The following is an 11,933-nucleotide window of genomic DNA, read 5'->3' on the forward strand; positions in this document are numbered from 1 at the left end:
TCTCATCAGCAAGGAAAATTTATACCATTTCCTTCATTCCCTATTCACCGAGAGAAATGCTCACCAAGACACATATACCATTTCTTTGTCTACAATAAAAAACCTTAAAGAAGAACAACAACAAAAAAACACCCTAATTAGGTTTTCTCCAATGATGGAGGGAAGGGCAGCCTCCCTTGGTATCTTTGTTTATTTTGCAGTGAACTAAGCTATCTTAACAGCAGCCTGTCTTCGTTTTCTTCTTGAGAGACTTCTCACAACCAGTCTACTATCAATGGCTTGGAACCACTGGTTCTCAAGAGGTTCCCCCAGCCCAGCCCAAGACATCCAGCAAACGCCAGAGATATTTCTGGTTATCACAACTGGAGAGGGCACTGAACTCATTAAACATCCTGTAATACACAGGACAGCTCCCCGACAAAGGTATCCGGTGTGGAATGTCAACAGACAGTGGGGTTCAGCCAGGCTCCAGATCTCTCACCAGCCAACATCTTTAACAATAAGTGCCCAGGGTACACCTCAGACCAACTAAACCAGTAACACAGGATGAGAATGTTCTTTGAAACAACTCAGGTGAGGACCACTGACTTACAAAGTTAAAAATTAGTAGTGAAAATACCCTCTGTTTCCAACCTCAGACCCCAGTCTTACCCAAGGTGTCCAGGATCATCAGAGAAGAGATTTTTTTTAATCCCTAAAGCTCCAAGTTTCCCAGTAAACATGAAGCAGAATAGGACAATATGAGGTAAGGAGTAACCCAGAAGGAAAAGCAGGCTACAGGGTAATGGTGGGGCCCCTAGAAGGTACCTGCTTTGGAACATTATTGGCAAATACAGGTTAAATGTAAGGTATAAGTTAAATCACTTAATTATTGTGTTAAGATTTCCCAGAGTGGTGAGTTTTCATTACTGGGTTTGAAGGAAAATTTGTCCTCCTGGAAAGATACTTTGTTACTAATATGAAAAAAAAAACCTAGACACTTTTGTCATCTTTAGCTTCAAGAGAAAGAAGCTATACCAAAGTTGAATTTAAAAATCTCAGCAATGTATATTAATAGACCAACTGAAGTGGAAGTTAAGACAAAACCTAAAGAGCTTTTGATAAAAAGTAGTTTCTATGTAATAAAAGTTTTGCCTAATCATGGAGGCCCGTGGGACTCTCATTAGCCAAATCTAGGTTTATAAACTGGAGTTATATCAGAAGCTTTGACATGACCCATTACACTATTAACAGTGAAACCTTGGGTGGGGGAAGTAGAATCAATCCTAACCCTAGAAAAGAAGCTTAACAAATGGGAATGTTTCACTCATTCATGAGCATTAAGTGCTTTCATTTTAGATAATATAATGAAGTTAAAACTAAAGGACAGATATATTTTATGGCACCACTTCTCACTAAAAAGTTACGTATCCACAGAGTGCATTCAATTCTAAATGTCTGATAATCTAACACTAGCTTAACAACTAAGACTTTATCTCATTCAGGAAGTCTGAGGTGGTCAGTTCATTATGGGGAAAATGATAGCTCAACATTGTTCTGGATCCAATTTATTTCTGATTTTCTGTTATTCTACTCTTGCTATGTTTATCTCACCATCTTTCTTTCAGGACCTCACATCTGAAGGAGAGAAAGCAAAAGGCATGGGGAAATTTTATTTTTCTAATTAGTAAAGAAAATCCTCCCTCACAGACCTCCCTTAGGTCTTAGACAGACAGGGTCAAATGTGTATCTGGCACCAATGCCTGGTTCCTGATTCGTTCCTTGGGATTGAGGTCATGCCACCTCCTTGACAGGAAGGGTCTCCATGGGAAGTAGGTCGTGTGGGCGATAGCTAATGCTGGCCATGAGCACTTTCTGGTGGCACTTCAGCAAGAATAAATAGTACAGTCTGTTGGGTTTGAACACATCCCCAGGAAGTGCCAAATCTGTCAGTACTTCACACACAAAATGTGTCAATCATCTGTTTGATTTCTCCCTACAACTCTCTCCCATGGCTTCTCTCTCTCTGCCTCTCTGTGTGTCTCTCTTTCTGTCTCTGTCTCTGTCTGTCTGTCTCTCTCTCTCTCTGCCAGTCTGAGCTCCTGTGAGAATAAGCTCTATCTTCTTAATATCCTTAGCAATGACAGGCTCAGTGTTGGACCAATGCACAAGAAGGACGAAACCCACTATCCTACAAGAATTCAATAGAACACAGGTACCTCAGCCCCTCGTGTCTCCAAAAAAGTAACTCTCCAGCATCTGCAGACCAACAGCAGCTCATCTTGAGCCAAATTTCAGGAAGGCCCAATCACTTCTATACTGTGTAGTTTTAAAGGAAAAGTTGCATGATTATTGATTCCACCAAAGTCCACCCTAAAAAATAATAACACCTTATGTTTACAGCATCTTTTATAAACTATGAGTAAAATGCCTACTTTTAATTGTATGGCACACACAATTCAAGTTTTTTTTAAGTGCCTAACTGTGCTGTTTCAAAAGAAATCCTCTATTGCTTTCTTGTTCTTCCCTCCACAATTTCATGCCAGACTGCAGCCCCTGAGTCCCTCCTGTATTGATTTCTTGAGCAGCTTAAGCCAGTTTCTTCCTCTTCCAGCTCCAATATTTTTCTAGAACTAATTATAAGAAATGAAGTAAAGAATTGACTCAGAACTAAAGTGATACTCCTTGTGATTATGAGAAAAAGTGAGCTTAAACTCTAGTGCCAAGCTTGTCCCGGAAATCTTAGACATCCTACGAGCCATCTGTCTCCAGGGAAATTTGCAGGTCAGATGTCAAATGTTCAGCTTTCTTTAACCCTTTGAGCCTGAAGCTTGGCTATGAGATAGATATTAATTCATATTGCACTTTCTTGGTAATTCCAATATAGAGTCCCCATGGCAATGGTGGGGCCTGGTGTTTCTCCAGGCCACAGTGAGTATCAGCAAAATAAGGAGTCTCTATCTCAGCCAAAAAATTGGCAGTAAGCAAAGCAATCAGACAGGAAACAGTGGGAAGGATTATAGTCAGAATGACAGGTACAAGGCAGCACTCTACCAAGGAAATTGAAACATAGAAGTAGAAAGGGACAGTAGAGGCTTTGAAAATCTGGAATGTTTTTTTAATATACCTATATATGTATATTTAGCCTCTTTAAAGTGCTGTCCATATTTTGCATGATTGAAAAATACGGACAACAAATTTGATTGCAAAGCTTCCTGTATACATTTCTAGTTTCTTTAACTACCTTATTAATTATCCTGAAGAATATTAAGATGAGTAACAAGTATTCTGTATCTACTCTTTAGGTTATGGAGAGACTGCTAGATGCCCCAAGGAATTACAAAGAATAAAAAGGAAAATAAATCAAGGACTGGACCTAGTGAGATTTCAATCGTTTTATTCAGACAGGATCTATGCTAAAAACATAAAAAAACTTAAACCATTCTGACTGTTAGGGAAGCAATACTGTTCCAGACAGAAGGAAGATATGTCATCCAAGGATAAAGAATTATTAACACGCCTGCATATGCACACAGGGAAACTAATAGAGATAATATATTTAGGCTTTCATATGGCTTTTGACAAGTTCACATCCAGTGAGTCATCTTGAAATTGGCAGGGGCTGCTTTATTCTACATTGAGGGCTGTCTCAAAAACTGAAAACCATGTCTCAAAATCAACAGCCTGATTACTGGTTCTTCTCCGCCTCCCTTGCCTGTGATCCACACCCACACCCACACCAGCATGAGCTTCCAGGAATGCAAACCCAGTACCATTAGTCCTGCTCAGTGCCTTGCGTGGTTGTCTCAGCCATCATGCTGACAAAGGCCTTGTGATCTGGTCCCTCATCACATGCTTGTCTTTCTTTTTTTTTTCCTTTCTTGGATACCCTGCAGTACCATGATGGGCTTCAGTGCCAGACCCAGCAGCACCAAACAGATGGCAGCATTTGGAACTCAGATGGGGTAGCAACTGGTGTCCTCATCAGACTACTTCTTGGAGTGATTTCAGACTTTGCTCTTGACTAATAAAAGAAATCTTTTGAAATTAATTAGGCTCTCAAACATACTGCTCAATAATGTTTGGTGTTAAAAATGCTTCGAAATAACCTACGAAGCCAAAGTTCCTCTGGGTACTGTCTCCTTTTAACATTAGGCATCAAGAAAATACTGAATGTTTCTCCTGTTCCTGAGAGGCACTAAAGTAACTCCTGATGAAAGAAAATTGGTATGATCAAGAATTAACATCTTTAATTTATACTGTTTAAGCCTTAAAGTCATTGAGAAAAAAAGATATTACATCAGACAAAAAGGCAGTAAGTGAATTTAGACATGCAAACAAGTAGATAAACTTAAAAATGAAAAATTAAACCTCAAGAATAAGTGAAATGCAGACTTAAAATATTCTTTGTTAATCATTAAAAGATATCAACACACACACAACCTGTATACCATTATTCTATAGCTCATCAAACAATCCTGTGTTATTAGTATGTCTATTGTGAGGATAAGAAAACTGAGGCACAATTAAATACTTCCCAGGTTATTTCCCCAGTGACACACAGGGACACCAAGACAAGAAGCCTGATTTCAGAGTCTGTGCCAAACCGCTATGTACTGCTGCATGTAAGCGATAACATATTGAGATGGAGAAATGGCCTTTCACTTACTATCAAGGAATACAAAATTGTAAAAACCTGGGCTGGGAAGGTGGCTCAGTGACAGAGCGCTTGCCTTGCATGCTTGAGGCCCTGGGTTTGATTCCTCAGCACCACATAAGCAAAAAGAAAAATGCCAGAAATGGCGCTGTGGCTCAAGTGGTAGAGCGCTAGCCTTGAGCTGAAGAGCTGAGGGACAGCACCCAAGCCCAGAGTTCAGGCCCCATAACCAGACCACCCCCCCAAAAAAATTGTAAAAATGTAAAAACCTTTCTAACAGAAAACGTATGTGTACTTACTACTCCCAGAAATTCTACTCAGAGAAATTTATGAAAAAAGCTAGAGACAAACACAAAAATTTCTATGGAACTCTGAAGCTGAGCTGTGAAACCTGGAAAAGGTTTGAGAGGTTGGAACATCACCTTGACAGCACTTGGAATGCTGAGAGCTGGCCATGGAAGGGTTAAAATAGTTCTGGAGAGGCTTAGAGACCCAAAGAAAAGTAGGTTTCATGGTTTCTCTCATTTGTAATAACTAGAATATGTCTATGATATTCTTAACAGGGGATCACAATAGCCCAATTGCTAAGTGAATAGGACCATACATAATAAAGTGTATTACCCTGACCTCCAAGAATTGGAAACAAGAATCTTGTTATGTCCTGTATGCAGTTACTTGTATTTTTTTGTTTTAGTTTTCTGTACCCTTTGTCTTGTAGATGAGTTTATCTGATCTGTGGATGGGAAAGGGAATCACAGAAACAGCAGGACAAAGGATGAACTAATGCAACAAATAATCCTCACCTGACACTAGGTTGGAAATGAACTTCTCAACTCAGGGTAGAGGGGAGTATGGAGAGGTAAGGGGAGAAAATGAGGGAGAGGGTAAGTGTTGAAGAAGAAATGTATTCATTACCTTACTTATGTAAATGTAACACCCTGTTCATCACCTTTACAATCTATCTATCTATCTATCTATCTATCTATCTATCTAAAACACAATTAAATCTTGTCTAAAAAACTAATAATAAATCTTGCATTTGGTCTGGGATGCAGCTCAGCATCTCAAGTGTAGAATGTCTGTCTGGTTTAAACAAAGCCCAGAGTTTGATCCTCAGTAGTACAAAATAAAATAAAAAGAATGGGCCGGGCATGATGCCTTAAGCCTGTAATTCCAGCTATTTGGTAGTTGGAGATCCGACTATCTTGGTTCTAGGCCAGCCCAGACATAAAAATTGGCATAACTCCATTTCAACCAATAGCTGGTCATGGTAGCACCCATTATCCCAGCTACTGGGTGCAGTGGTACATGCATGTCATCCTGTGGCACAGGAAAGTACAAGTAGGAAAACTGCAGCTCGCCAGCCTGGGCACTAAGTCAGACTCTATCTAGAAATACAAAAAGGTACAGGAGGTATGGCTCAAGTGGTAACATAACACTGGAGTTTAATATCCGGCCAGCACTGCCAAATAAATGAGCCTTTAAAAGGGGTAAAGGAGAGGGGCAGAGATACTGTTAGGGAATATAAACTGGCATACATCAGGAAAAAGGAATCAAATGGAAACAGGGAATAAGAATCACGTGCTTCACCCAGGTCTCACTGGCACAGATGACAGGTACAGATCCAGACTGGTTTACAAGTCTGTTTTGCAGAAACTCATGAATTTTCAGTCCAGCATTCTGTTATCACACACAGCTACTTCATGTATCTCCAGGCTGGTCCCCTTGGAATTGCTGTTCCTCATAACTTTTATTATTTCTGCCTCAAAGATTCTGTTCACTCATAGGTTAGGCTTCCCGTTACTTTGGTGCCCAAACCTGATACCGAAAGTGCGAGGTCATCTCTATAAAGGTTTAGAAGTCATTTGTAGGGGGTCCAATGGTCTTCTGCAAAGAAAAGGACAAGTTGTGCCACTTAATACCCTCTCCCGAGAAAGAGGCACAGTTCATTATAGGTCTCCATGGGTTCTGAAGGAAACACATGCCCTACTTGGGAACACGGATGACTTACAGGGAGATCTGCAAAGCTGCTGGTTTTGGAGCCCAGAGAAGGCTCTATAAGATTCAGGCTTCCAGCAAGTGGCCACTAGGGTCATACAATCCAATCGAGCTAATGTTCTAGGTATCTGTGGTAGATTCAGGTACTCTTAGAGTCTCTTGTGGGACCATGGCAATCAAACAGCTGCTCTACAGACTCCTAAGGTTCCAAAGCAAAGCAGTAGCTTACACAGTAGAGAATAATTGATCATTTCCAAAAGTACCTAGGCATCTACCATGAGAACAGGTGATCTGCATTACATCAGAACTGTCATGAGGTCTGGTCAACATTGAAGCGCTAAAGCACAAGCAAATACAGGTAGGCCTATTAAAGGCACAAGACTGACCATGTGATAAATGTGACAAGCTAACCACCGTATAGTGCTCTGCCCTGGACTTGAGTTCTAAGCAGCAAGGGAAAGTAGGATTCCCTTTTACCACCCTGGTGATTAATTGGTGAAATGTATGTTCTACAAATTTAGGTTGTGATGAATTCACAATGTGGGACATGAGAATACATTCACCAGAGCAACACAATTATCTGAAGCTGGGAACATCCCATCATTTGAGGCTTCTCATACCCGGGGAACAAGACTCCAACCATAATGTAGACACTGGCCACAGTGACAAGGAGCTAAGAGGGCCCACAGGAGCCTCTGGGTGCTTCCAGATTCTGGGCAACTATAAACTGCTTCAACAAAGGCCAGATGACAGTTGTGGAACTAACACTTTGGTCTTACTAAAAGACCTTGATGACTCCCACCAGGAAAGGACCCATTACACCTGACAAGGGAGATCTAGAAAGTGTGGATGAGGCAATATGAGTATTTCCACCTCCAGGCCAGGTACAGCAATATGACTGCAGCTTGTTTTACTAACCCTCTCAAACTGAGTACTGCATATACCCATCGCCCTGAGGAACAAGTTACAGTGGGGCTTATTGCCTGGCAAGCGCACATGCACGCGCGCACGCGCGCGCGCACACACACACACACACACACACAGTCTTGTGCCTGCCTCTCATCCTTTTGGCTCAACATTTTTTTTTTTTTTTTGGCCAATCTGAGACAAACTCAGGGGCCTAGGTACTGTCCCTGGGCTTCTTTGTGCTCAAGGCTAGACTCTACCACTTCTAGCCTATAGCACCACTTCCAGCTTTTTCTGAGTAGTTTTTGGAGATGCATCTCACAGACTTTTTTGCCCCAGCTGGCTTCAAACCATAATTCTCGGATCTCAGCTTCCTAAGTAGCTTAAGATTACAAGCATGAGCCACTGACAACTGGCTTTGGCTCAACTTTTAACCCGTTATCACTGTCAGTTGCTTGCAGGTATGACCCTCAAAAAACAAAAACTCAGCTCAGCTTCACAGTCCAGCCCTTGTTTCTCCTTCCTCCAAGTGTGACGACTTTAAGGACCAAGCCAGCATGGAGCCACACCCACACTGGGATGCACAGGAATTGCATAGGGTAATTCTAGACGTATGGAGACAGCTTATTTTTTTCCTGTCTGGAGTGGAAATTCTGTGTGTATTTCACAGGGCTTCCCATCCCTGAGGCCACATGAAGCCCCACACTCAATGGGCTTTATCTCCTTTTTCCTTTCCTGTTACTTCAGATCACAAACTAAACTACCCCTATCCAAGCCTTTCAGTCTCTGCTCTTTGTGTTACCAAAGTATGATTGAATAAGAGAATACTGGGACAGATTATTTGGGATAAACCTAATATGTATATCAACCCTAGAGAGCACTAGTATGTGACTGAGCTGTCTTTGGGATTGAAATAGTCAGTTTCAAGGTTTAACTACAAAGTACGGAGTGGCTAGTAGTTTTATTTGGTGACACTGTTTATCTTCATGGCCTTATGTGGTAGGCATTTACTTTCTCCCTGCTCTGCAGTAGAGATGAGGTCTAATGCCAACTGCTAAATGCAAGCTAGCCTTCTAGCCCCAGACCTGACCTCCAAGGCCAATGCTTGTAACCGTTATACTTTTGTTCCTCAGCAGGACCCTCTCCCTACCCCCCGCCCATCTTATTACTCTCAGCCTCCAAGTTAGGCAAACCCACACATCTTACCTAAAAAAGGATCATTTTCCTGTCAGCTTTGTGAACTTCGGGGACAAAATCAAACACCATCTCCCCTAAGCTTCTCAAGCAGAACTGATTCCTTGTCATTAAACCCCAAGCTCTCAGAAAGGAGGGGCTTGCTGGGTGCTGGTGATTCACATCTGGAATCCTAGCTACTAAGGAGACTGAGATCCAGTTCCAAGCAAGCTCACCAAAAGGCTTGCATGAAAGAGCTAAGAACAGCGCTCAGGAACAAGTTAAAGCCCCAATACCGGCACACACAAACACACACAAAAAAAGACTCTACAATGTCTAGACCCTCATTCTGATGGTCAAGATCCCCAATACTAGCCACAGTAATACATTTCAATGCTGAATTGAGGAATAAGAAAGACAAAGCATTTCATGATTAATAGAAGATTTATTTAACAGGAATACAAACTGGTATCCTTGCCAGGCCTAATAGGAGAGGTTAAATGTTCGGTCCAATTTTCCCTCCTGGATAAGTTTTTCCTTTCTATCCTATATAGACACATAAAAAAAAAAAGATATATGAATAACAATGCATTCTTGTTCAACCCATGGTATAACTCTGAAAATCAGAATAAAATACTCCAAACTCAGTTGTGATCCCATCATATATGAAAAAGTAGTCATCAGAAGAACTAAAGGAACAGTAAGAAAATGCCTTCAAAAGTAACCTTATCCATATTTTAGTAACTGGAAATAAATTACCCCATAAAACAGAACAAATAGCAAACACTTTCTGGAAAAGATGGATCTAACAAAAGAGTGGACTGGCCATCTTAAAGACAAATGTAGCAAGAGCACAGGTTAAACAACACATGCCTGGGGGCTCTGGCCAAGGACCTAGCTCAGGAAGTGAAGTGGTCTCCTCAGAGCTAAGCTTGACCTTCCATGATACATACACCTCAGCAGTCTGGCTGCAGACTCCCTGGCTGCTCTCCCTTCTCTGTCAATAGGGCATCCATATGCTTTAACACTTAATTATAATTTGTGACTAGCACAACTAGAATTCATATATATAAGGCGCATCCTACTTGACACAATAAACATCTCTTTTTAAAACAAATGAACAGAAAAAAATTAAGTAAAAACTTTACTAAGATAATCTGAAGGTTAACCACAATAAAAAAAATAGTTTCTGTGCCATCTTGAAATAACAAAAAAGTTAAAAAATTATTTCAGTATTGTTTTACTTAATATCACAGTATAATTTCCATATATTTGAAAAACACACCAGGAAAACTTTCCTGAGCTAACTTCAAGTCTTAGAAATTTAAACTGGGTGTTTTATTACTTTAACTCTACAGCAACCATTAAGTTAGACCCAGAGGCTACCACAATGTTTAGTCAAAGAAAGGGAAGGAAGAGTTCAGGGCTAAGGTGGGAGGGGCATTGGTGGCAAACACCAAGACAAACAGCTACAGGCGGCTAAAAGGGACCCTACCACAGCAAGGCTAAACAGGGTGTCCCAGTACTTACCCTATCATATTTTAGAACATAGTACCAGAAGACGAGGGGCCCAATTCCAACCAAAGCTCCTAACAGTGAGTTCTTGAGAGTGGGTCTGAAATTGGGATAGATATTTGCTGATCTTGCATAGGTCCAGCGAATCAAGGCAGGATCTTCCTAAAATTAATGGGAACAAAGAGTGATAGAACTTAAGGGACACATCCAGAAACAAAGGACTTTTGTGAAGGAGCACAGAGACACCTTGCTCTCCACATGAATACATCTAAATAGTTTCAGGGGAAAAAAATCTCTCATTGCTACTATTTAAAAAAATAATTCTAATGACTTTTCAAATCCTTCAGAATTTAAAAGACTTACCACCCTTCAACTTTCTATTTATGTATGGTATTATCCTAATCTTTTAAACTAGCGGAGAAACCACCTTTCCTACTTAATCTACTCCCTACCCTCTACCCCCTCCCACCCCTGGTCACACTACAGGGGTTTAAACTCAAGGGACTTATGTTTGCTAGCCAGGCTTTACCATTTGAGCCCTATCTCCTGCCTCTTTGTTTTTATTATTTTTTGGAATGGGAGCTCACGTTTTGTACAAGCTATCCTGAACTGTAATTGTCCCACTTACACCTAGCCCATAGCTGGGGTGACAAAGATGAAATGGGGTGTCACTAACTTTTTCCCACGACTGATCTTGAACCCTTATCCTCCTACTATCCATCCGCCTGAGTAGCTGGAACTAACAGGTATGAGAATCCTTTATTATTTGTTTCTATTTCTCTAAACAGTTTCATCTTCCTTATCTTTCTTGAAATGTAACCACCAGAATCACAGTGGCACCCTTGAAAGCAAAACAGATTTCACATGTTCTACAAAGCTTTGTATTTCATTCCATGACCTTTTCTAGTGCTCTCTCAACACTGGTCTTTCCATAACTGCAGGAAGATGAAAGCGGAAATATGCTAACTCTGAGCTATTACTTTTTGTTTTGTTTTGGTGCTAGACAAGCATGCCCTCTTATCACTGAGCTATAACTCTAGTCCTGAAATATTAATTTCTAAAGCTGACTTGGCAGGTATTTCAAAAGCAAAGTTAGTACATTTTATGAAATGTACTAAAAGTTTTGTAGAAAGATCAGTCATTAAAGAAAACAATCACCTTGTCTGGTGGTTAAGGGGAAAAAAAGTCATTGTTCATTTTACTTCCTAACTTCCTAAGAGAAGCAAATTTACCTCAAACACATAGTTGAATTTTCAAATGATTTACAAAGTTATTCTCTCCAAATAACTGGCAGATCAAAACAAACAAAAAAACCAAGCCAATAAAATCAGCTTTAGGATTTAAAATATAACATGCACATTCAAGGTCCCTACCAACATTAAAAAGTCAGGACTAAATTAACTTAGCTGTGTCTTCCACAGTTATATTCAAACTAAATCACAGTAATTTTATCCTGAGATAATCAGCTGGAGCTCAAAAGAATCCTTAAGGTAGAAAAACTCCCTTTCCTTTTGTTTGAGTTAAAACTCCTCAAGGGTGTAAGCATTCACTATTAGATTCAAGTATTCAATAATACCTTCTGCTGGGCTGGGAAGGTGGCTCAGTGGGAGAGTGCTTGCCTTGCATGCCTGAGGCCCTGGGTTCGATTCCTCAGCACCACATAAGCAAAAAGAAAAAAGCCGGAAGTGGCGCTGTGGCTCAAGTG

At 40.6% G+C, this 11,933-nt stretch overlaps 1 protein-coding gene and 1 long non-coding RNA gene across 2 annotated transcripts in view; both read right to left on the bottom strand.

Moving 5' to 3' along the window:
- Positions 1-9,138: 9,138 nt before the first annotated feature.
- Ndufb4 (NADH dehydrogenase (ubiquinone) 1 beta subcomplex, 4, 15kDa) overlaps positions 9,139-11,933 on the bottom strand; it is a 6,581-nt gene continuing 3,786 nt past the window's right edge. The window contains exons 2-3 of the mRNA XM_013019491.1: positions 10,244-10,390; positions 9,139-9,259 (exon numbers count right to left, since the gene is read on the bottom strand). Of these exons, the coding sequence (XP_012874945.1) occupies positions 9,197-9,259; positions 10,244-10,390 (210 nt within the window). The 3' untranslated portion in view covers positions 9,139-9,196. The remainder of the gene's footprint in view (positions 9,260-10,243; positions 10,391-11,933) is intronic.
- The window catches only part of LOC105988004, a 1,777-nt gene continuing 629 nt past the window's right edge, over positions 10,786-11,933 (bottom strand). The window contains exon 2 of the long non-coding RNA XR_001175182.1: positions 10,786-11,804. This is a non-coding gene — a long non-coding RNA (uncharacterized LOC105988004). The remainder of the gene's footprint in view (positions 11,805-11,933) is intronic.

This window comes from Dipodomys ordii, unplaced genomic scaffold (genome assembly GCF_000151885.1).
Source record: "Dipodomys ordii isolate 6190 unplaced genomic scaffold, Dord_2.0 Scaffold45, whole genome shotgun sequence".
NCBI lineage: Eukaryota > Metazoa > Chordata > Mammalia > Rodentia > Heteromyidae > Dipodomys > Dipodomys ordii.